The sequence below is a fragment of the Theropithecus gelada genome, chromosome 18 (genome assembly GCF_003255815.1).
Source record: "Theropithecus gelada isolate Dixy chromosome 18, Tgel_1.0, whole genome shotgun sequence".
Classification (NCBI taxonomy): domain Eukaryota; kingdom Metazoa; phylum Chordata; class Mammalia; order Primates; family Cercopithecidae; genus Theropithecus; species Theropithecus gelada.
In genome coordinates, this window is record NC_037686.1 from 2,012,597 (window position 1) to 2,035,621 (window position 23,025).

General features: G+C 37.1%; 1 protein-coding gene across 2 annotated transcripts in view; it reads right to left on the reverse strand.

Moving 5' to 3' along the window:
* The window catches only part of PIEZO2 (piezo type mechanosensitive ion channel component 2), a 462,335-nt gene that overhangs the window by 292,323 nt on the left and 146,987 nt on the right, over positions 1-23,025 (reverse strand). For both annotated transcript variants that reach the window (XM_025365354.1, XM_025365353.1), the window contains exon 3: positions 7,421-7,546. In XM_025365354.1, coding sequence (XP_025221139.1) covers positions 7,421-7,546 — 126 coding nt within the window. The remainder of the gene's footprint in view (positions 1-7,420; positions 7,547-23,025) is intronic.

Sequence of the window (23,025 nt, forward strand, 5' to 3'; positions counted from 1 at the left end):
AAATATGAGAGGTTCTACCCTTAATGTGATAATATTCTAATGGGAGAACATATAAAATCAGTGATTATCACTCCACATGAAAAGTTTAATGACTGATACTCTGGGTATTTGGGAGCCCAAAGACATCTGACCCCATCTACCTGGGGGTATTAACTCGGGTTATCTGGAGGAAGTGGCCAGTATTGAAGAATGGACCTGGCAGAGGACTGGCAGTGTGTATAAGGACATTCTCCCGGGGGAATAACATGGGCAAAGGGATGGCCAGGCAATAGAAAGCTTATTGGAATTGGCAATGGGAGGGAGGAGATGACAACCATGGGGTAGGGACAAGTACAGAAGTACAGCTTCCCTACAGCTCTTCTGCCCATCTGGACGAGCTCATTGCCCTGCATGCACACGGCTGCATAGGGTCCCGGCACCCTCCATGGGCAACCCTGGATGCTATCACTACATTCCTTCCTTTTTTTGACAACTTAACTCTTCCATTTTTGCTACCTCTCTTTATCTGCAAATGAGTAAAATATCAAGGACCTATAATGCAGAATCAAGACATTATCAATATGCCTGGAACATAATGGGAAATTATACATGGAAGATGTTATCATTACTGATTTACAGCAAAACTTAGAACCAAAAAGATGTTACACATACACACACACACACACACACACAGCTGGGTGTGAGATGCAGTGAGTCAGGAGAAAGAGGAAGGAAAGGAAGGCTTGTTAGAGTGCTTGATCCGTGCCAGGAACTCTAGAAAGTTTGCCCTGTTAGGGGATGAGATAAAGGTGATAGAAGGTAGGGAAGGAGGCTCTGTGTGCGGGCAGAATCAAAATCCCAAATCAAAGGTGGGAACATGTCTGCTTTTACAGAAATATAAATAGGATTTCACAAGAAACAGATCTGATGTTTCAGGTCAGAAAAGCTCTACATTAATCCACAATACGGCAATTTCCACTGATGGGAAGGACAGTACCCAGAACAAGGAAAGTCACTGCCCCTTGATGTTTGGCATTAATCAGGCCCTGGCAACTCCCCGTAACCAGTCACTGACTCTATCTCACCAATCAGCCATGCAACATTGACCAACAAGCTTGGCAAATAGCAGAGGATGAGGGACTCAAGAGGCATATGGAAAAACACTGATGTGGCATCAAAGCCATCTTCAAAATTTTGAAAGGCTGCTGTGTAGGGAATGGATTAGACTGCCTATGTGTAATTCTGGGAACAGTCTCAGGATCTAGAATCTCAGGGCCACACACACTTCAGGGAAGTAAATTTCTGAACACCAAGAGTCATCCAGTACATTCTGGTTGATTTACTGTTTTATTTGTATCTTTAGGAAAAACGTCTCCAGTTTCCTCAGGCTTACAGATTAAAACCATCTTAGAGCAGGAGACTTGGTTATTAACAAGTTGACACAAGGCTATGACAGGACCCACTTGGAGGACGTGGTAGGGACGGTGGGCTCAAAGAGGCTGGGAAAACATATCCCTGATGATGAATGCACACCCAGCTCCTCAGCCATGCAGTCCCAAGTGTCCCCATGACTCACTCCTAGGGGTGAATATATTCCTAAAGGCCAATATCATTTACCAAGTCAAGCATATACAGTCACTTCCGGCCATTCATACTTTAACCAGAGTTAGTATATTAGATTAACTGTCCTCTCACCCAGCACAGCCTCCAAAATTTATGTATCCTAATCATATCTATTCCTCAAAATCTAATTAACCAAAGTCCAATTCTGCATAAAATTTTCCCCAGCACACGTATGAGGGTGCAGGAAAGAGTACAGACTGTGTAGTCCAGGAGACCTGAATTTAATTCCGGCTCTGTTACTCACTAATGAGCAGCCTAAGGCGAGGCACTTTTTGCCTCTGGGACTCACTTCTCTACCAATAATATGATAGTGAAAGCCAACACTTTTAAGAGACATCCTAAGAATTAGATAATAACAGCAGCTGGGTGTGGTGGCTCACACCTGTGATCCCAGAACTTTGGGAGGCCGAGGTGGGCAGATCACTTGAGGTCAAGAGTTTGAGATCAGCCTGGCCAACATGGTGAAACCCAGTTTCTACTAAAAATACACCCAGCCTGGATGACAGAGAAAGACTCCATCTCAAAAAAAAAAAAAAAAAAAGAGATAATAACAGTAGAGTGTTCATTTATTTTACACGAAAATGTTAGTTAATTTTCCTCCTAAGAGATAATAACAGTAGAGTGTTCATTTATTTTACACGAAAATGTTAGTTAATTTTCCTCCTAACTCTTCCATCATGTTCGTCTTTCTTCTAAAGTTCTACAATGTAGAAAAGGTAATAAATAGTGAAAAATGTATTTATTATCTATTCCTCTGAGTTGGAGGTCATGGAGCAGATGACAAGCTTTCAGGTAGATGCGGGAATGAGAAAAAAGCCATAAAATATTCAGAAGGCCAGGCCAGGCCCAAGGCTGCAGCTGTGGGGCAGGTGGAGTGAGAGACTGCAGTTGGGAGGTTGCTGAGAAGGTGAAAAATTCTGGAAGGAAAACTCAGGGTCACTAAAGACACACATCACTGATGCTACCTTCCACCCAGTGCCATTTAACCCTTTTATTTCGGATTCTAACCACATGGGGTACAGTAGGTACAAACTCTAGTACAACGGCATTAGCAAGAAACTGAAAAAGACTATCATAGAGAAAGATTTGGTACCATGCAGGTTTTGTAATTTCAAAATTTCATCCATGTAACTTTGCATAATTTGGAGACAGGATTTGATTTGGAGTTGTCTCTATTACCTTGTAGTGGTGTGTGACCTTGGGCAAGAATTAGGACTTCTCTAATAACAGCAACAAGAACAACAGCTTGTACTATTTGACCACTTACAATCGGTCAAGCACAGTTCCAAGGCCTATATTAACTCGAACCTCACAACAACCTATGAGATGATGGCTGTTATCTTCATTTGACAGTTGAGGAAACCGAGGCACAGAGATCCACCACTAGCTCACAGTCACCCAAGATCCTAAATTTTCTCATATATTAAATAGCATACAAAGTCATGAAAAATATTTATCATGATAAAATGAGGTATTTTATTTGAAAACTGCTGCATAAAGCGAGCTTCCCTATCTATTACTAAAGGTGAATCAAAATCTCGACATGGCATTGGCCTAAGGGTTGTTCATACGGATGGGTGTCATGTGGTACCACCACTCAGCTCGCCTTCGTGCCTGTGTCTGGCTTTCGGCAGTAAAAACAATGTGTGTTCATTACTCCAAGAGCGTTGACTCCATCAGATACTGGGCTACAAAAGTTCTCTTTCAGCAATGCTTCCACCCAGAGTCTATGGATCATAAATGTCTCTTTGCCCACTGTGCAGAGCAGCAGGCTCCATCTAGGTCGGCGTGTGTCTCCGTGAGTCAAGGCCTCAGTTACCAAGGCTGGAAGGAAATAGTACTTAAGGCAAAGGTCTCCTAGACGTGATCAGAAGGTACATATATGATCCACATGCTTTTCAGAGGAGTGAGACAAAAGCATCCTAATCTTTCCGTACACAGGTGGCCAGAAGTAAAGTTATAGCTTGGACCAGTTTTTTAAATTGTTGTATTGAGTGGCAACATCTGCTTTCAGGAAGCTGGCCCGAGGAGAGAAGAGGGCTGTGTGTGGCGCCTGAATGAGTTGGGGAATGGAACGAGCAGGGGACGGGGCAAGGTGAGGAACCCAAGCCGCCTCACTGATCAGCTGTCAGAAGAAAGCAGGCAGGAAAGAGTGGTTTCAAAACAGGACTCAGAAACATGCACGGTGTGGGTTTGCTTTTATGTATTTTATCTCCCATTTCATACTTACTAGCTCTTTCTCCACAGTACTGTCTCAAATATGAAAAATTAACATCAAGAATTTCATGTGTATGAGGATGGATCTACCAGGTGATTCTGCACACCTAGGGTCCATCTCCAATTAGCACAACTAACGAAGTGTGGGGTGAAATTTACAGCTTTGTGTGCCAAAGGATGAGTCAGCCCTTGTACTGGCAAGCCGCGTGCACACAGCAGCAGCTCACTCTGTAATCCTCCCCACAGTCGTCGGGATGGGAGGATAAACGGCCAGGCTGGGTCTGTCCCTCAGTCTCCTTGTCGTAGGCTGATGCTTGATACCTTGATTCTTGGCACTGGGAGCCTCGTGTGTTTCAAGGACAGAAGCACGTCAGGAAGAAACACTATTGAGGCCCATCCTAATTTCTTGGTTGGTGGGCTTCTGGACCAAGTTTCATGTGCTTGTAGAATGAGACAACATGAAACTCTAGCTGCCTCTCCTCCCACAGGGGGAAAGAGCAATGCAACTGAGGGGCTAACCTTTGGGGGAAGCTGAATCCAACCAGGAATGTTGGCATTGAAGGAAGCAAAGAAAATATTCAGTTAATTATAAGGACAAGCAAGGGAAAATCATAGACTAAGTACCAGAAACACTAACTTTAGCCCTTTGAAAATAGACTTATCCAAGGTCCTAGGAACCACAGTGGAGGAAACAATCTTACACACACGATGAATAAAGAGTTCCATAAAGATGGAGGAAGAGTGGAAAGAAGACAGATCCGTGCTCAGACTCCAGCTGAGACATGCAATGGCTTCATGCAACTCATTTGCCCACTAGAGCCTGTTTCTTCATTGCAATTCCGACCTCAGCACTATCCGCAGGTTGGGCACTGCGTTTATACAGAAAAAGGGCCCCTCTTGGAGAAACGAGACTACACAAAGGCATAGCCCTTCATGGGCAAGGCTTGGCCAGGAGACCAGCCTCTTGATGTAAATCAAAGGATTTCGCTGCTTCCCGCTGGATGGAGCCTGACGAAGGAATCTCCTGCTCAGCTCCTCCTCAGGCTGGGGGTCCTGCACACAGAGCACAGGGGTCCAGCTGCACAGCCCTGTCCACCCTGAGGACTTGTTTAGAGAATGAATAGGACAATGCATGGATAGAGAGAGAGCTTTACTTAAAGCATAGCAAAGCCCTCCTGGAACAAGAAAGGAACGAGTCATTAATTGAAAAAGGAATAGAATAATCCCTGGGGTCTTATGGTTCATAGATGCTCTATAAACAGGAGATATTATCATCATAAATTTTCCCAATATAGTTTCTGACTCAAAAGTTTCTTTCAATCAATAGCATGCTTTAAGCACAGCACAAGAATCCAGACCGGCCTTCAAATTTCACTAACATCGCCACACATCTAACACGGAGTCAAACAAACTACGTCTATGTAATCTGTAATGACATAATTGAAACCGGGTTTACATTTATTTAAGTAGCATAGTTTTGGTGGAATGAAAATATTTTACTAAGCGGCACAACATATGTTTGAGCAAAATTTACAGAGGTCTCCCCTGCCCCCATGGACTCCTCACTTACCTATGAGAACACTGTTTTGGAAATGCGGGGGGAAAAAAAAGGCAGAAGGGAGTGGTATTAAGTTTCAGTTCTGCACAATGGCACCTTTAACAGACCTGCCAACTAGTCAAAATCTAAATAGGGTGGTTTGAAAACATCTTTATTACTGCCAGTTAATATTCATAGGACTCTGGAGGAACGAGAACTTTCAATGACTCAATATTTATAAATGCTACTGTTGTCCCACCAAAACTTATGTCAGACTCCTAAGAGATGCTGGGACCTTTTGCGATAATGAGGGTGAGGGTATGCATTTTCAATGGGGTAAAGAAGTTGTTAGGAAAACAAAATTAAACACTTATAAATGAGTGCTTGGTGGTCTTGAATTTGAATACTACTTGAATATGATTGGGTAACCTGACTTGTCTGGGTTTTAATTTTAATTTACCAATGTCTTGAACATACAGAAAACATTCAAAATGTGCAACACTGATGACCAGTACAGCTTTTGTCTTTTTAGTTGAATTTTTGCTATGTTATCTATGCAGATGCCAAAAAAGGATAAACTTCAAATGTGGGATATCAGAATAACTGAGTTTGTATTTACATCTCTGACAGTATAATCATAACTCCAAATGCTTGAGAAACGATAACATTAGTGAAGTCGACTCTAAATTAAAAGTCAGTGTTTCCATTACCAATCCTAACACTATTTTCAGTTTATATAACTTGATCATTAAAAAGTGCTCTGGGCTGAAAACCTGGTCTGTGTCAATCTTGGATTAAACTAGTTTGCAAAGCTCTGAAGTTTGTTTGTTATTCTCTTTTATCCTTTTTCAAGAATGTATTAATTTTAAATGCTACACATAAAACTAAACCAAAAAAATCTACAACACCTGATGAGCCAACACAATTACAGGCATCACTAGTTTTTCAGAAGAAATTTATGATTTCTATAAACCTACCTTCAAGGTTCCTATGGCTGGAAGTAAAAAACTCAAGCTTTTCTTTTTTCACTCAATCTTTCACATATCCCCTCTCTATTGGTTACTTCATCAAAAATACTAGAACTTGAAATTGGAACTATAACCTTTTGTAGAAATAAACTTCAAATTTGAATTTAACTTTATGGAAATAAAGTTTACTATTATGACTTCTATTAAATTGACTCTTAGCAGAGTAGAATTTTCATCTGGGGATAGCAAAAAAAAAAAAAAAAAAAGAAAAGATGTTATGTTAGCTGCTGACATGTTCAAACTATATTGCAGTACAGGATGACTGCAGAGGGCATTTGTGCATGAATAAAACATGTCTTTGACAGAGACCTGGAAATACCATGGTATCACAAAGCCCGAGTTAGGAGAGGCAGACCTAGTTTTTTGGTTGGGCAAGGAAGGCCTGGAAAGAGGCAGGTCAAGAGGCCAGCTGTGACTACACTTGAGATGGTTACCTCCTTCACCACTGGGAAATACAGACCTCTTCATGGTATTAGTAGAAGTCCCATCTGAAGTGTCCAGGTATTGTGAATTTTTGCCTGGGAAGGAGCCAAAGCAAGAGTGTGTGTGTGTGTGTGTGTGTGTGTGTGTTTGTGTGTAAGCTTGCCTGTCTACACTCTGTGGAGAACATAGAGTAACTACAGTTATAAATGCAGAGAAAAGAATGTTGTTTTAGCATTTCATATCATATTTTTATTTTGACATTTGTAGAATTATGGAAAATCATCAATTCGAAATAGAAACACTTAAGACTGTGAGTCAGAAGAGATCATAAATTTCACTTCCACCCTCCAGCCACCTTCCATATTACTCAGCAACCTAAATTTTTTTGCAGACATGAGTAAGTTATATATATATTTAAACTCAAAATTTAAAAATCTGATAAGTTGTGATGCATCCTATAATGAAATATTTCTTTATATATATTTACACTGCATTGCCAAGACCAACTATTTCCATGAATGTTATAATTATTGCATAGATTTCTATGTGTATGATGACACACACTTTATTATGCATGTATATAACACATAAAAGAAAACACTGTAATACTCACAGTTGTAGCCAGGTGCAATACGATGTTGAGCTTCAAGGCTCGCCAATGTGATGTGGAAAATAATGTGCAGCAACAGGAAGGAAAGACTGATGAAGCACAGAGACTTCAATAACCGTCCCGTATGTCCTAAGGGATAAAAAGTACAGAGATTGTGAGAGAGCTTAAGAGGAAACACACTGGTGCTCTCTTGTACATGTTTCTGTATAACCTATTAGGTAGACCAACTCAAAAGTATATAGAGTGTAATAATTATCATCTTAATTATTAGTGTATAGCTAAATGGTATCTTATTCCCTTTGTAATATCATATATATGGGTTTGTATTTATTAAAATTTCACTGTAAAAGAAAGATAATTTCCTATTTATCATATGACACATTACAGTGGAACTACAAAAAGGTCCTGGCCAAAAAAATTTTATAAGGAAGTGCTGCCAACTTTGAAAGGACAGGTAACTCCTGTCTTAGAAAAGTAATTCTAGGAAGTAGAAAAGGGAGAAAAGTTATCTAAAACATTTTATGAAGTTACAGTAACTTTAATTTCAAAATCAAATAAGGCTAGAAAAGAAAATTATAAGCCCATGTTATTCATAACATAGATATGAATTATTTTTGTAAAATGTGTCAACCAACTGAAATTGCATAGAAAAAATATAATACATAGGCTAAGGTTTATTGCAGAAAAACCCCAAAAGTGTAGTTAACATTAACAAATCAATAAGTATAATTCACACACTAGTGGGTTGCTATCATGGTTTTCTCAACAGGTACCAAAGAAATGTTTCATAAAGTTCAAAACCTAGTTATAATTTTTTAAAACATAAAAAATAGGAATAGAAGGAAACATCCTTAAAGGATTTATAACAAAACAAACATCCTGTTTATGGTAGAATTTTAGACATAGTCCCACCAGTATCAGAGAATGATCAAGGCCACTTGATATGAATGCCATTAATTAACGTATCACTGGATATACTGGTCAATGCCCTAAGAAATACAATGAAGAGTGTTAACTAGAATTATTTCCAGATAATACGATCAAATGGAATTATTTTCAGATAATATATCATCATCAACAGAGAATGCCAAACTAAATCCATGACCAACTATTAGAATATAAAAATTTAGGAAATGATTCAGATACAAAATCATCTTACAAAAATAAATATACTTCTTCATTAACAATAATCAAAAAGAAATGAGATGCAATTTTATTTGCAAAAACATTGTAAAAGTTTTATCAATGTGTCAATTTGGCTAGGCTGTAAGTCACAGTTATTTAATCAAATACAAATCTAGGCACTGCTGTGAGTTTATAGATGTCACGAAAGTCCATAATCAAAGAGGTTAACTAAGGGATACTAACCTCCATAACCTGGGAAGATATGATTCAATCCACTGGAAGGCCTGAAAACTAGTCGGAGGTGTGTGTGTGTGTGTGTGAGTGAGAGAGAAGAAACTGTCACCTTGTGGAGAGTAACTTTACCTTGTGCACATGATGTTCTCTTCCTGACAGCCTGCACTACTGACTGTGAACTTCCTTAGCCAGCTTATATATCAATTGTGTAAGCCAATTCCTTGTCATAAATCATAAGGAAACATAAATCATATATATATGTATATATTTATATATTATATATTAATAAAACACCTGTGGAAATTGCTACACTTGTTGGACCTTGACTGATCTTTTTTTTTTAAAGTGTTATGTCATAGTTTCATTGACAGTTTTTTTGTTCTTTTATAGTGACATATAAAATAATGGCATCTTATGTAACACATAATAGATATGAAATCTTTAAAATATTAGCAAAAGAGACCCATTAATATATGAAAAACATAATATATTGTATCTAAGTTGGGTTTAATCCCAAAAATGCGAGATTGTTTTAACTTAAGAAATGAATTAATGTAATTCACCATAGTAGCAGATTAAAATAGAAGTAGCATTTGATCTTCTACTTAAGTGAAGAAAAAGGCTCTGAAGAAAATTCAACATCCAGGCATGATAATACTCATGGCTGACTAGGAGTATAACCTAGTGTGATGGTTAATACTGAGTGTCAACTTGACTGGATTGAAGGACGCAAAGTATTGTTCCTGGGTGTGTCTGTGAGAGTGTTGCCAAAGGAGATTAACATTTGAGTCAGTGGACTGGGAGAGGCAGACCCACCCTCAATCTGGGTGGGTACCATTTAACCAGCTGCCAATGCGGCTAGCATAAAAGCAGGCAGAGGAACGTGGAAGGACTAGACTGGCTAAGTCTTCTGGCCTCCATCTTTATCCCATGCTGGATGCTTCCGGCCCTCAAACATCCGTCTCCAAGTTCTGCAGCTTTTGGACTTTTGGACCCATACCAGTGGTTTGCCAGGGACAGTTGGGCCTTCAGCCACTGACTGAAGGCTTCACTGTCAGCTTCCCTACTTTTGAGGGTTTGAGACTTGAACTTCCTTACTCCAAGCCTACAATCCAAATACCTCCCATCAGGCCCCACGTCTAGCACTGGGGATCAAATTTCAACATGAGATCTGATGAGACGTCAAACATCCAAACTGCATCAGTAGGCATATTTGTCTTGTTCTTGATTTCAAACAAGCAGCTTTCAAGAGTTCTATTATGCAAAATTTTACAGCAGTTTTTTGCTTATTTGTTTGAAAATACCCATTACTAGGTGTATTAGGGCTCTCGGGAGGGACAGGACTAATAAGATAGATGTATATATCAAAGGGAGTTTATTAAGGAGTATTGACTCACGCAGTCACAAGGTGATAAAAGTATTTAAGAATTGACCTAAAAAAGAATGCTTAAGAAAGACCTTTATCGACAAAATTGTAAAAAAAAAAAAAAAAGTAAAAAAATAATAGGTATAAATAAGTGAAGAGATCTGTTACATTCATGAATGAGATGACTCAATATGACAAAAATGTCAAGTTCCCCCAAATTTAGTCTAAAAATTCAGTATGGTTTAAAATAAAATGCCAGTAGATACTTTTACACCTTCGACAAGTATATTTCAAAATATATAAGAAAAGAATGCTCTGAAGATTTCAACAAACATTTTAAAAATACACTTGGAAAAATAAGACTCTGAATTGCCATGTCAATTTTGAAATTTTGAAGAATAAGATCAAAAGTGGGTGAGGTTGGTGTATCATAGCAAATATTAAAATGTGCTACAAAACCATATGTTTGTTTATTTATTTACTTTTTGCAGACAGAATCTTACTCTGTCACCCAGGCTGGAGTGAGGTGGCGTGATGTTGGCTCACTGCAATTTCCACCTCCCAGGTTCAAGCGATTCTTGTGCCTCAGCCTTCTGAGTAGCTGGGATTAGAGGCGTGTACCACCAAACCTGATTAATTTTTCTATTTTTAGTAGAGATGGGGTTTTGCCATGTTGGCCAGTCTGGTCTCGAACTCCTGACCTCAAGTGATCCGCCTGCCTCAGCCTTCCAAAGTGCTGGGATTACAGGCATGAGCCACTGTGCCTGGCCAAAACCGTAAGTTTAAACAAACAGAAACTTAGATTCCTTAGAGAGAGGAAAAGAAGTCAATTGGAATACCATATATTGCTCAGAAACATACCAGTTTATTTATATTAACTTGATAAATGTCAAAGTCAGCTCTACAAATGGAGAGGAAAAAGGACAGAAATGGTATCAGCAAGATGGCAGAATAGGAGGTTTTGGCTGTCATTTCCACAGAAACACCAATACTGGCAACCACCCATGGACAGGAATATTTTTGTGGGAGCCCCAGAGTCTGACAGAGTTTCCAGCCCTACTGTGGAACAAAAAACCCAAGAGTAAAAATATCAAACAGGATAAGTAGTTTCACTTTACCCATGTCACCCCTCCCCGAAGGTGGCACAACTTGGCATCAACAGAGGCCTGATTGACCTGCAATTTCCACTACTAGGGAAAGTGAGTGATGTGTGTGCCTAATTTTTGCAGTCCTGTGAAATGCTACCTAGCTGGGAGGTCCATTCTGTCTCACCTCGCCCAGAGCACTGAAGGAATAAGCCTAGGAGCAGGGAGAAGAGAGTGCACAACAACTGTTGTGCAGTTCTTTACAGCCAGTCACAGTCTCTACTAATCAGCTCACAGACTCCACAAAGAGACCCACCACTGAACCCTACAGGATGACTTGCCTGAGGACCCCCACAACCAACTGATGAACTTCCCCAGCACCCTGTGCCACCCTCTCCTATGGAAAGCACCCTGCACATCCCTGTGCATGGCCTGCACAAGCTCCTTCAGATATCACATGGATCTCAACATGTACAAATATTAGCATCTGGCTTGACTCTACTGGTGAGGGAGAAGGTATATAACATTAAGTACTTCAGGGCATTGCCTTAGGGAATATAAATTGAATGCTGTCAGTACCAGGCCTGGTTTTGTTGGATAGAGAGAAGGCACACAATCCTAAGATTTCTTTCTTAATAAGGAATAAGAAGAATGGAGCAGGTGCATCCATAGAAAAGTTCTGAGAGACTCCCAGAATCTCTAACCAGGTTCACTGGTGAAGATCCTTCTGGCCCAAAGTCAGTCAGTAAATACTGGAGAAGGTGACTACTTCTTCAAATTTTAAGACATCTTTTTAAAAATTCAAGAAAATGAAGAATCACAGAAAATTCAAAAATTCAAGAACATGAAGATTCAAGAAAACATGACATCACCAAAGGAACAAAATACAGCTCTAGTGGCTGACCCCAAAGAAATTAAGATTTACAAATTAGCTGACAAAGAATTCAAAATAGCCATCTTAAAGCTCAGTGAGCTACGAGGGAATACAGATAAACTACTAAATTAAATTTTTAAAAATTTATTAACAAAATGAGACATTCAACCATAAGAAACCAAAATGAAGAACCAAACAAAACTTATGGAGCTAAAGAATACAATGACTTAACTGAAAAATGTAATGGAGAGTTTCAACAGCAGACTTGATCAAGCAGAATAACATCAATTAACTCAAGGACAGATTATTTGAAATTATCCAGTAGAGGAACAACCACACACAAAATAATGAAAAACAGTTTTTAAAAGCCTCTGGGATGTATGAGACACTATCAGTTGAACCCATATAAACACTGGTGTTCAAGAAGAAGTAGAGAAAAATAAAGGGGAAGAAAGCTTACTTAATGATATAATGACAGAAAACTTTCCAACCCTGTAGAGTGAAACAAACATACAGATCCAGGAAGCCCAAAGGATTCTAAAGAGGTTGAGTAAAAAGAGGTCTTCATAGAAAAGCATTATGACCAAATTGTCAAAAGTCTTAAAAAAAGAATTTTGAAAGCAGCAAGAGAAAAGCAACTTGTTACATACAAGGGCACCTTCAAAAGGCTATCAGTAGATTTCTCATCAGAACTCTTACAGACCAGGAGAGAGTGGGATAATATATTCAAAGTGCCAAAGGAAAAATGTGCTAACCAAGAATACTATATCTGTCAAAGCTGTTCTCCAGAAATGAAGAACAAATACTTTCTCAGAAAGGTAGAAGCTGGGGGAACTTACAACCACTAGAACCGCCTTGTAAGAAACGCAAAAGGAAGTTCTTCAAAATGAAATTGAAAGACACTAATCAGCAACCTGAAAACATATGAAGGTATAAAACTCACTGGTAGAGATAAGTTAATTTTCAAATTTAGAATACTGTAATGGTGATATGTAAATCATATTGAATTCTAATATAAAAGTTAAAATACAAAAGTATTAAAAATAACTATAGTTAAAATAATTTGCTAATAGATATAAATAGAAAAGATGTAAATTGTGACTCTAATAAGAAAAAGTGCATGGGAGTGAACAAGTAATTTTTGTGTGTGATTGAAATTAAGTTGTTATTAACTTAAAACAGATTGTTATATGTGATCCAATATTCCCAATACCATTTATTGAAGAGACTTCCCTTTCCCCATTGTGTATTCTTGGAGCCCTTGTCAAAAATTAGCTGACCATACATGTATGGGTTAATTTATCAGGCCTCTATTCTATTCCATTGTTCTATTTGTCTGTTTTTTATGCCAGTAGCATGGTGTTTTAATTCCTATAGCTTCATAATACAATTTGAAATCAGGAAGTGTGATGCTTCCAGCTTTGTTCTTCCTGAAAAAGAATGTTTTAGCTATTTGGGGTCTTTTATGGTTTGTTTTATATAAGACTCATGATAATTGCAAAAGACAAACCTGTAGTAGATATGCAAAAGATATAAAGGAATCAAAGCACACCACTACAAAAATCATCAAATCACAAAATAAGACAGGAAGAGAGAAAGAATGGAGCAAAGAAATTACAGAACAGTCAGTAAATAATTAACAAAATGTCAATAATAGGTCCTTACCTATCAATATTTACTTTAAATGTAAATGGATTAACTGTTCCCATTAAAATATATAGGGTAGCCGAATGGATAAAAAATAATCCGGCTATACACTGCATACAAGGAACACACTTTATGGACACACATAGGCTGAAAATAGGATGGAAAAAGATATTTCTGCAATGAAAAGACAACAGGTTTGGGTATTCTCATATCAGACAAAGTACACTTTAAGTCAAAAACTCATACAAAAAAAAACTTAGGAATACATAGCTTCACTGTTGAACTCTACCAAATATTTAAAGACGGACTAACAGCAATCCTTTTCAAACTCCTCCAAAAAATTAAAGAGGAGGAAACACTTCTAAACTCATTCTATGAGGCCAGTATTGCCTTGATATCAGTGACAGAAAAGAATTCTACTAGAAAAGAAAATTACAGGCCAACATCCCTGATGAATATAGGGGTAACACTACTCAACAATATACTAGCAAACTGAATTCAATGGCACACTAAAAGGATTATATACCATAATCAAGTGGAATTTACTTCTGGATTGTAAGGATGATTCAACATACACAAATCTATAAATGTTATATGCCACATTAACAGAATGAGTGATAAAAATCTCAACAGATGCAAAGAAAAGCATTTAGCAAAATTCAACATCTTTTCATAATGAAAACTTTCAACATATTAGATATAGAAGGAATGTACCTTAACACAATGAGAACCATATATTATAATACCACAGTTAACATGATACTCAAAGGTGAAAAGCTGAAAATTTTTCCTCTAACATCAGGAACAGTAGCACACTCTTGCTACTTCTATTTGACATAGTATGGGAAGTACTAACCAGAACAGTTATGGAAGAGAAAGAAATAAAAGACATCTAAATTGACAAGGAAGGTATTAAATTGTTTCTGTTTTTAGATAATATAATATGTTTTGAAAAACCTAAAAATCTACCAAAAAACTATTAGAACTAATAAACTCAGTAAAACAGCAGTTAATGAAATAAAAATAAAAAAATAATTGTGTTTCTGTACACTGACAATAAGTTTTTCAGAAAAAAATTAACAAAATGACTTACAATAGCATCAAAAAGAACAAATACTTAGGTGTAAATTTACCAAGGAGGTGAAAGAACTGTACATTGATTAGTATAAAACATTGTTGAAAGAAATTAAAACAAATACAAATAAATGAAAAATATATCCCATGTTCATGGACTGGAATAATTAATGTATTTAGGATGCCCATACTGCCAAAAGGATTTTACAGATTCAATGCAGTATCTATCAAAATTCCAATGACATTTTTCACAGAAATAGAAAAAATAATCTTAGCATATGTATGGAACCACAGAAGACCCCCAAATAGCTACAGCAATCTCGAGGAAGAAGAACATAGCTGGAAGCATCACATTTTCTGATTTCAAATTATACTACAAAGCTATAGTAATTAAAACAGTATGATACTTACATAAAAACGGACACACAGAAAAACAGAATAGAGGAGAGACCTGAAAAGTTAACCCACAAATGTATGGTCATCTAATTTTTGACAAGGGCTCTAAGAATACCCAATGGGGAAAGGATAGTCTCTTCAATAAATAGTATTGGGAAAATTGGATTACTATGTACAAAAGAATAAAATTGGGCCCTTATCTTACACCATATACAAAAATCAACTCAAAATGTATTAAAAATAAGAAATTACAAAACACCCAGGAGAAAACATAGGGAAAAGATTTCTTGACATTGGTTTTGGCAATGACTTTTTGGTTACAACACCAAAAGCACATGCAACAAAAGCAAAAATAAGTGTAATTACATGAAATTTAACAACTTCTGCACAGGAAAAGAAACAATCCCTAAAATGAAAAAGTAATATATGGAATTGGAGACAATATTTGTAAACCATATATCTGTTAAGAGGTTAATATACAAAATATATAAGGAGCAACTGAATAATGAAAAAACAAATAACCACATTAACAAATAGGCAAAGGACCTGAATAGCTATTTCTCCAAAGAATACATACAAAGAACTAGCAGATATACAAAGAACTGGTCGACATCACTAATTATGAAAGAAATGCAAATCAAAACCACAAGTGAGATACCACCTCTGCTGTGGTCTGAATGTGACCCCCAAAATTCATATGTTGAAACTTAATTACCCATGTGATAGTATTAAGAGGTGGAACCTTTAGGATGTGATCAAGACATGAGGGTTGAGCTCTCATGTATAAGATTAGGGTCTCTCTATAAGTGTTGAGAAAATGTATTCATTCCCATTCAGCCATTTTGCCATGTGAGGACACAGTGTCCATCCCCTCTGGAGGATGAAGCAACACAATGCCATCTTGGAAGCAGAAAGACCAGGCTCTCACCAGACACCAAAGCTGGAGGCATGTTGATTTTGGACTTCCCACCTTCTAGAACTACGAGTAATAAATTTCTATTCTTTATAAATTACCCAGTCTGTGGTATTTCATCATAGCAGCACAAATGTATTAAGAAAGCCTCATACCTGTTAAGATGACTATTTTTGAAAAACAAAAGATAACAAGTGTTGGGGAGGGGGACATGGAGAAAAGAGAACTCTTATATACTGCTGGTGAAAATGTAACTTGGTAGATCCATTATGAAAAATAGTATGGAGGTTCTTAAAAATTAAAAACAGAACTGCTAAATAATCCCACTTCTGGGTATATATCCAAAATAACTGAAATCAGGATCTCAAAAACCTATCTGCACACCCATGTTTACTACAGCATTATGCAAAACAACCAAGATACGGAAACATTCTAAATGTCCACCGAAGGGAGACTGGATAAGGAAATTGTGATCTATACATACATAGAATATTATTTACCCTTAACAAAGAAGAAAATCGTGCCATTTGCAACAATATGACTAGACCTGGAGGGCATTAAGTTAAGTGAAATAAGCCAGACACAAACAAATACTACATGATCTCACGTATATGTGGAATCTAAAATAGCCTAACTTGTAAGTTTTTCCCCGTGTCCCTAAAGTCTATTGTATCATTCTTTTGCCTTTGCATCCTCAAAGTTTAGCTTCCATTTATGAGTGAGAATATGCAATGTTTGGTTTTCCATTCCTGAGTTACTTCCTTTACAATAATAGTCTCCAAGCCCATCCCAGTTGCAGTGAATGTCATCAATTCATCCCCTTTTATAGCTAAGTAGTAGTCCATCATATATATGTTTCTTTATCCACTTGTTGACTGATGGATTGATGGGCAATTCCCATTTTTGCAATTGCAAATTGTGCTGCTATAAACATGCACGTGCAAGTATCTTTTTCGTACAAGGACTTCTTTTCCTCTTGGTAGATATCCAGTAGTGGGATTATTGGATCAAACGGTAGTTAGTTCTATTTTTCGCTTTTTTTTTTTTTTTTTTTTTTGAGACTGAGTCTTACTCTATTGCTCAGGCTGGAGTGCAGTGCTGTGACCTTGGCTCACTGGAACCTCCATCTCCAGGGTTTAAGCAGTTTTCCTGCCTCAGCCTCCCGAGTAGCTGGGATTACAGGTGCACGCCACCATGCCCGGCTAATTTTTTTTTTGTATTTTTAGTGGAGACAGGGTTTCACCATGTGGTCAGGCTGGTCTCAAACTCCTGACCTCGTGATCCACCCGCCTCGGCCTCCCAAAGTACTGGGATTACAGGCATGAGCCACTGCACCCGGCCTACTTTTTGTTCTTTAAGAAACCTCCGCACTGTTTTCCATAGTGGTTGTACTAGTTTACATTCCCACCAGCAGTGTAGAATTATTCCCTGTTCGCCAGGCATGGTGGTTCACCCCTGTAATCCCAGCACTTTGGGAGGCCAAGGCTGGTGGTTCACCTGAGGTCAGAAGTTCAAGACCAGCCTGACCAACAAGGTGAAACCCTGTCTCTACAAAAACTACGAAAATTAGCCAGGTGTGATGGCAGGTGCCTTAGTCCCAGCTACTTTGGAGGCTGAGACAGGAGAATTGCTTGAACCCAGGAGGCGGAGGTTGCAGATCTCAAAAGCCGAGATCGCACTACTGCACTCCAGCCTGGGCAACAGAGTGAGACTCCATCTCAAAAAAAAAAAAAAAAAAAAAAGTTCCCTGTTCATCATATCCATGCCAACATCTATTTTTTTTTATTTTATGACTATGGCCATTCTTTCAGGAGTAAGGTGGTATGACATTGTGATTTTGATTTGCATTTCCCTGATCGTTAGTGATGCTGAGCATTTTTTCATATGTTTTTTGGTCATTTGTATATCTTCTAAGAATTATCTATTCATGACTTTAGCCCACTTTTTGATGGGATTGTTTGTTTTGTTCTTGCTAATTTGTTTGAGTCTGTTGTAGATTCTGGATATAAGTCCTTTGTCAGATGTACAGATTGTGAAGATTTTCTCCTACTCTGGGGGTTGTCTGTTCACCCTGCTGACTGTTGCTTTTGGTGTGCAAAAGCTCTTTAGTTTCCACATAAAACTCTACTTTGGTGGTAAGAAATCAAGCTAAATAAGTTGATTACATTGTAGAGTGAGGAGAGAAAACTTCGAGAAGTCCACTTAAAATACTGAGATACCATAAGTTGAATATCTCTCAGGTCCACATTAAACAAACCTATTCTGGAGAAAGTTATTTCCCAGTAGCCCAAGAGAAGTTTCCATTAAAACCTGTGCAATTGTTATCTGTCAGTCAAAGCTGTACCATGAAAAACCACCTCACGTAGGCCTCTTTCCAATGATTGTGTTCACCCCTGCCCTCCAGGGCTGTGGAGTTGCTGCCATGGGGCCACTACGCTGATTCTCTGCTTGCCCTGGACTTAGGACAGTTGTTTTTGTTGACTTGAAAGCCTCAGGGCATACTGCTCACATGAACCTAGGGCTGAGAAGCCCATAAAATGCCCTCAGGAAAATCATGTGATTGCTATAAAAAATGAAGCTTAAAGATCTAAAATTTCATAAAAGAAAACAAATAACTAAAATATCTTGTGTATTTCATTTTAAAATGCATTGTATTCAGATTTTTCCACATTTTGAAACAATAGACTTTGGGCAAGTAATCAGTTACTTAAATTAAAATTCAGCTTAATAAAATTGAATTGTATTAGCCTTTAAGACAAGCAAAAGTTTAAAATAAATGGAAGCATAAGAAAAGGAGAAATATCTTTTGATTTGTTCTCAATTCCACTGTAGTGTTTGTTGCTTTCACTGAAGAGAAGAAGACCCTCAGAGACATCTTCTTAAGATCAGTTAAATAATGTTTAAGTATATGCTATAAACAAGTAGGTTTTATTTGGCAAGTATTCCCTTATAGTAATATTTCTTGAGTATAAAGGGATATATATGTATTAATTGAGGTGAAATTCACATAACAAAAAATAGATAATTTCAAGTTGAATAATTCAATACCATTTAGTCCATTCACCATGTTGTGCAATTATTTGGAAGTAAATAATTTCCAAAACATTGTCATCACTCCAAAAGCAGCCATTAAGCAGTTGCTCTCCATTCCCCCATCCCAACCCCTGGCAACCGTAAGTCAGCTTTCTGTCCCTATGGATTTTTCATATAAATGTAATCATACAGTATGTGGTCTTTTGTGTCTGGCTTTTTTCACTTGGTATAATGTTCTCAAGGCTCATCCACCTTGTAGCATGTATCAGTACTTTATTCTTTTTATGGCTAAAAATTATTCCATTGTATGTAGGGAATTTTTTTCATCCATTCACCTATTTGGGTTGTTTATACAGTTTGCCTACTGTGAATAGTGCTGCTATGATCATGCATATACATGCATTTGTTTGAGTACCTCATTGCAATTATTTTATGTACATATTTTATACATACAGTTGCAAAAGTGAACTGCTTCTGCTGCTTTGAAGGCATCTAACTCCCACATCCCAAATTCATATCTCTGACCAAAGGAGCTGTGGAGAGGGGTCCCAAGAACTAAAGTTTAAAGGAAAAATCCTTATGAGAAGAAAGCAAGAAAAAGTATCATCTAATTTGTTATAAATCACTGAGAGTCCCAGTGTTGCCCCAAATTATGCATTCAAGGAACAGCCCTCAAAAAGCCGTGAGACCTGAACTGTGACGTAAAGAACTGTCCAGCTCCCAAACTGATAACTGAATGGTGCATGTTCAGGAGAGACCCAAATATTATGGCAAAGGTTTTGAGAACTGAACTGACATTGGAACCACTACTCAGCGAGTGAGACAAAGCTTGAGACCAACCAGATTGCCTGCCTGCTAAAAAAAAAAAAAAAAAAAAAAAAAGAAACAATGAAAATATGAACACTCCCCAGAAGATTTTAATATGACCCAGAGTCACATAATATTCAAAATGTCCAAGATATAATCCCAAATTATTTGATATACAAAGAACCAGGAAAATCTGATCAATTCTCAATAGAAAAGACAATCAACAGATGCCAACCCTGTAATTACACAACTGTTGAAGTTATTAGAAAATGATTTTAAACCAACCATTATAACCAGGCTCCATGATGTTAAAGTAAACCATGTTGAAATAAATATAAAGATCAACAGAGAAATACGAACTACAAAAATTAATCAAATAAAAACTTTAACAACAGAAAAAATACAACACTGTATCTGAAATTAAAAATTCAGCTAATGTTCTCAACAGCAGAGTGGTAATGACAAAAAAAATGAGTTAGTAATGATGAAGAAATTAATAGAAATTACCCCACCTGAAGAACAGAGAGCAAAAGATTGAAAGAAGTTAATAAAACCTCAGAGACTTAAGGGACAAAATAAAAAGGTCTATCATTTGTTTCATTAGAATTATCAAAGGAGAGAAGAAAGATTGGTTCAGAAAAAAATTTGGATAATATAGTATTTTAACATTCCAGAAATTTGGGAAGACATAATGTACACATTCTAATAAGCTCAGCAAATGCTAAGTAGGATGAACTCAAAGAAACCACACCCAGATACATAACTAACCTGTTGAAAAACTAATATAACTAAAGAGTGAAAACAGAGAAAAATGTCACATTATGTGTAGGGAGAAAACTATTTAAAGACCACATATTTTTCATCACAAACTCTGAAGACTAGAATACAGTGGAATAACATCTTTAAATTTGCTAAAGAAAAGAATTATAAGCTTAGAATTTTATATCCTGTGAAACTATCCTTCAGGAATGAGGCAAAAAGAAGATATCCTCAGAGGAAGGAAAACTTACCTGCTATCAAAGCAATGCTAATGTAAATTATTCAGCCTGAAGGGAAATGGTAGCAAAAAAACACTTGGAATTCATGAAACGAAGAAGACCAACAGAAATGGATTAAAAAGATGTTTGTTTACACACACACACACACACACACACACACACACACACAAAAACACACCCCTTAATTATAGTCTTGCTCCAGTTAATCCATGGAATTTCTAGAACAAAAACCTCTCTTTTTTGGATTTGGAAATACTTGGTGTATACAGAAATAATTGAGGGTATTATGTTGCCCGTGTGTTTTAACTAGGCACCCTCATTTATATAAGAAATATGAGTATATTTAAAACTGAATAATCCAAAGATGTGTCACCTAATAAATATTCACTCACAACTCATGCTAACTCCAAAATGATTTCCAAAAGTAACCCAGACAACAGATTTGCAAAATAAGTTATCTACGGCTATAATGACATACCAAACTTACATACTATTTTTTCTGTGATTATTAGAATGCCAAAACAGAATAAATTTGATATTAATTTTAACTGAGAAAATTAACAAGGAAGTAGTTTTTATATAAATTTTAACGTGTTTTATTCATACATTTTATTTATTTCCGATATATTTTCTGAAATACAGCAAAAAAGTAAAAAAGATTGTCAATGTGTAGATTCCAGTCTGGAACTGGGATTTAAACAAACGTATAAATCTAATGCCTCATTTACTCTACTTCTGAAAGTAATTCAGAGGCTATTTCCTTAGCCAACATTTCCGGTTCTGTAGCTTTCAATGATTTAAATGTGGCATGCAAATGTGGAGGATCCATGGTTCTTCAGAGTGTGCCAATTTTTGTAAACTAAGTTTGAGGTTTTCCACTCAAGAAACGATTCATGCCAAAAAATGTCAGAAATTTTTAAAGGATAACTTTGAGCCTCCTCAGTGGAAAGGAAACAAAGAAAAAAATCAGTTGATAGATAAGTTAATGTATTGGATACCAAATCTGTGTAGAGTTTGAAGAGTTCTGGATGGATTTCAAAGTCTTCTTCAGCTCACCTCCAAGATGATATTTTGATCATTTACTTACAGCTCAATTAGGAAAACCTAGAAAAAGTACAGTTGGCCCTCCACATCTGTGGACTCCATAGCCAGTAGATTCAACCAACCATGGATGAAAAATATTTTTTCTGAAAAGGTATTTTAGTCTGTACTGAACATTCACAGACCTTTTCTTTTCTTGTCCTTATTCTCTAAAAGAGATAGTATGATAACTATTTGCATAGTATTTATATAGTTTTTGGTATTATAAATAATCTAGAGATTATTTAAAATATATGGGAGAATAAGCATGGGTTATAAGCAAATATTATGCAATTTTATATAAGACACTTGAGCACGCACGGATTTTAGCGCCTTGGGGGACACTGGAAGCAATCACCCATTAATACTAACAGACAGCTGTACTGTGTAGCTCATGTACTTGAACTACATTAGAAAAAATGCCTCGCATTTGGAAAAACTATCTTGGAAAGCCAGTATTTATATTTAAAGAATTTCCCACAACTTTACGCTCCAGGTGGAACAAATAAAAAGCAAACTGATACATAAAACTGATAGTTTTCTTCTAAATTCTAAATGAGATTAAATACAAACACCTATGAGCTGGGAAGAATGTGCTGGGACTTCTAAATAAACTCAGATGTCAAGCTTGGAGGTTGAGTACATGAAGTTGCTAATACCTAACCATGTTGACTTAGAAAAATGGCCATTTCACTGTTATCAAACTAATACAAATAGAAAGAAGGAACGTATGTCTACTTTCTATTCCATTGGAAGTCTCATTCCGGCACTCTTCAAAACCCATTTTTGCTAAAAGGAGTGAATCACAGGGAAGCATTCTGGGAACATCACAAAAGCAAATGGAAGAATAAATGACAGCATCATTTCCCCTCCAGTTCCTTCCACCTTCACAAACTGGACTGAAAGTTTCCACTGCATGCCTTCAAGTGGGATATGGAATTCCCCACTGTGCCCCACCTCTAAATCCTTCCTTGCA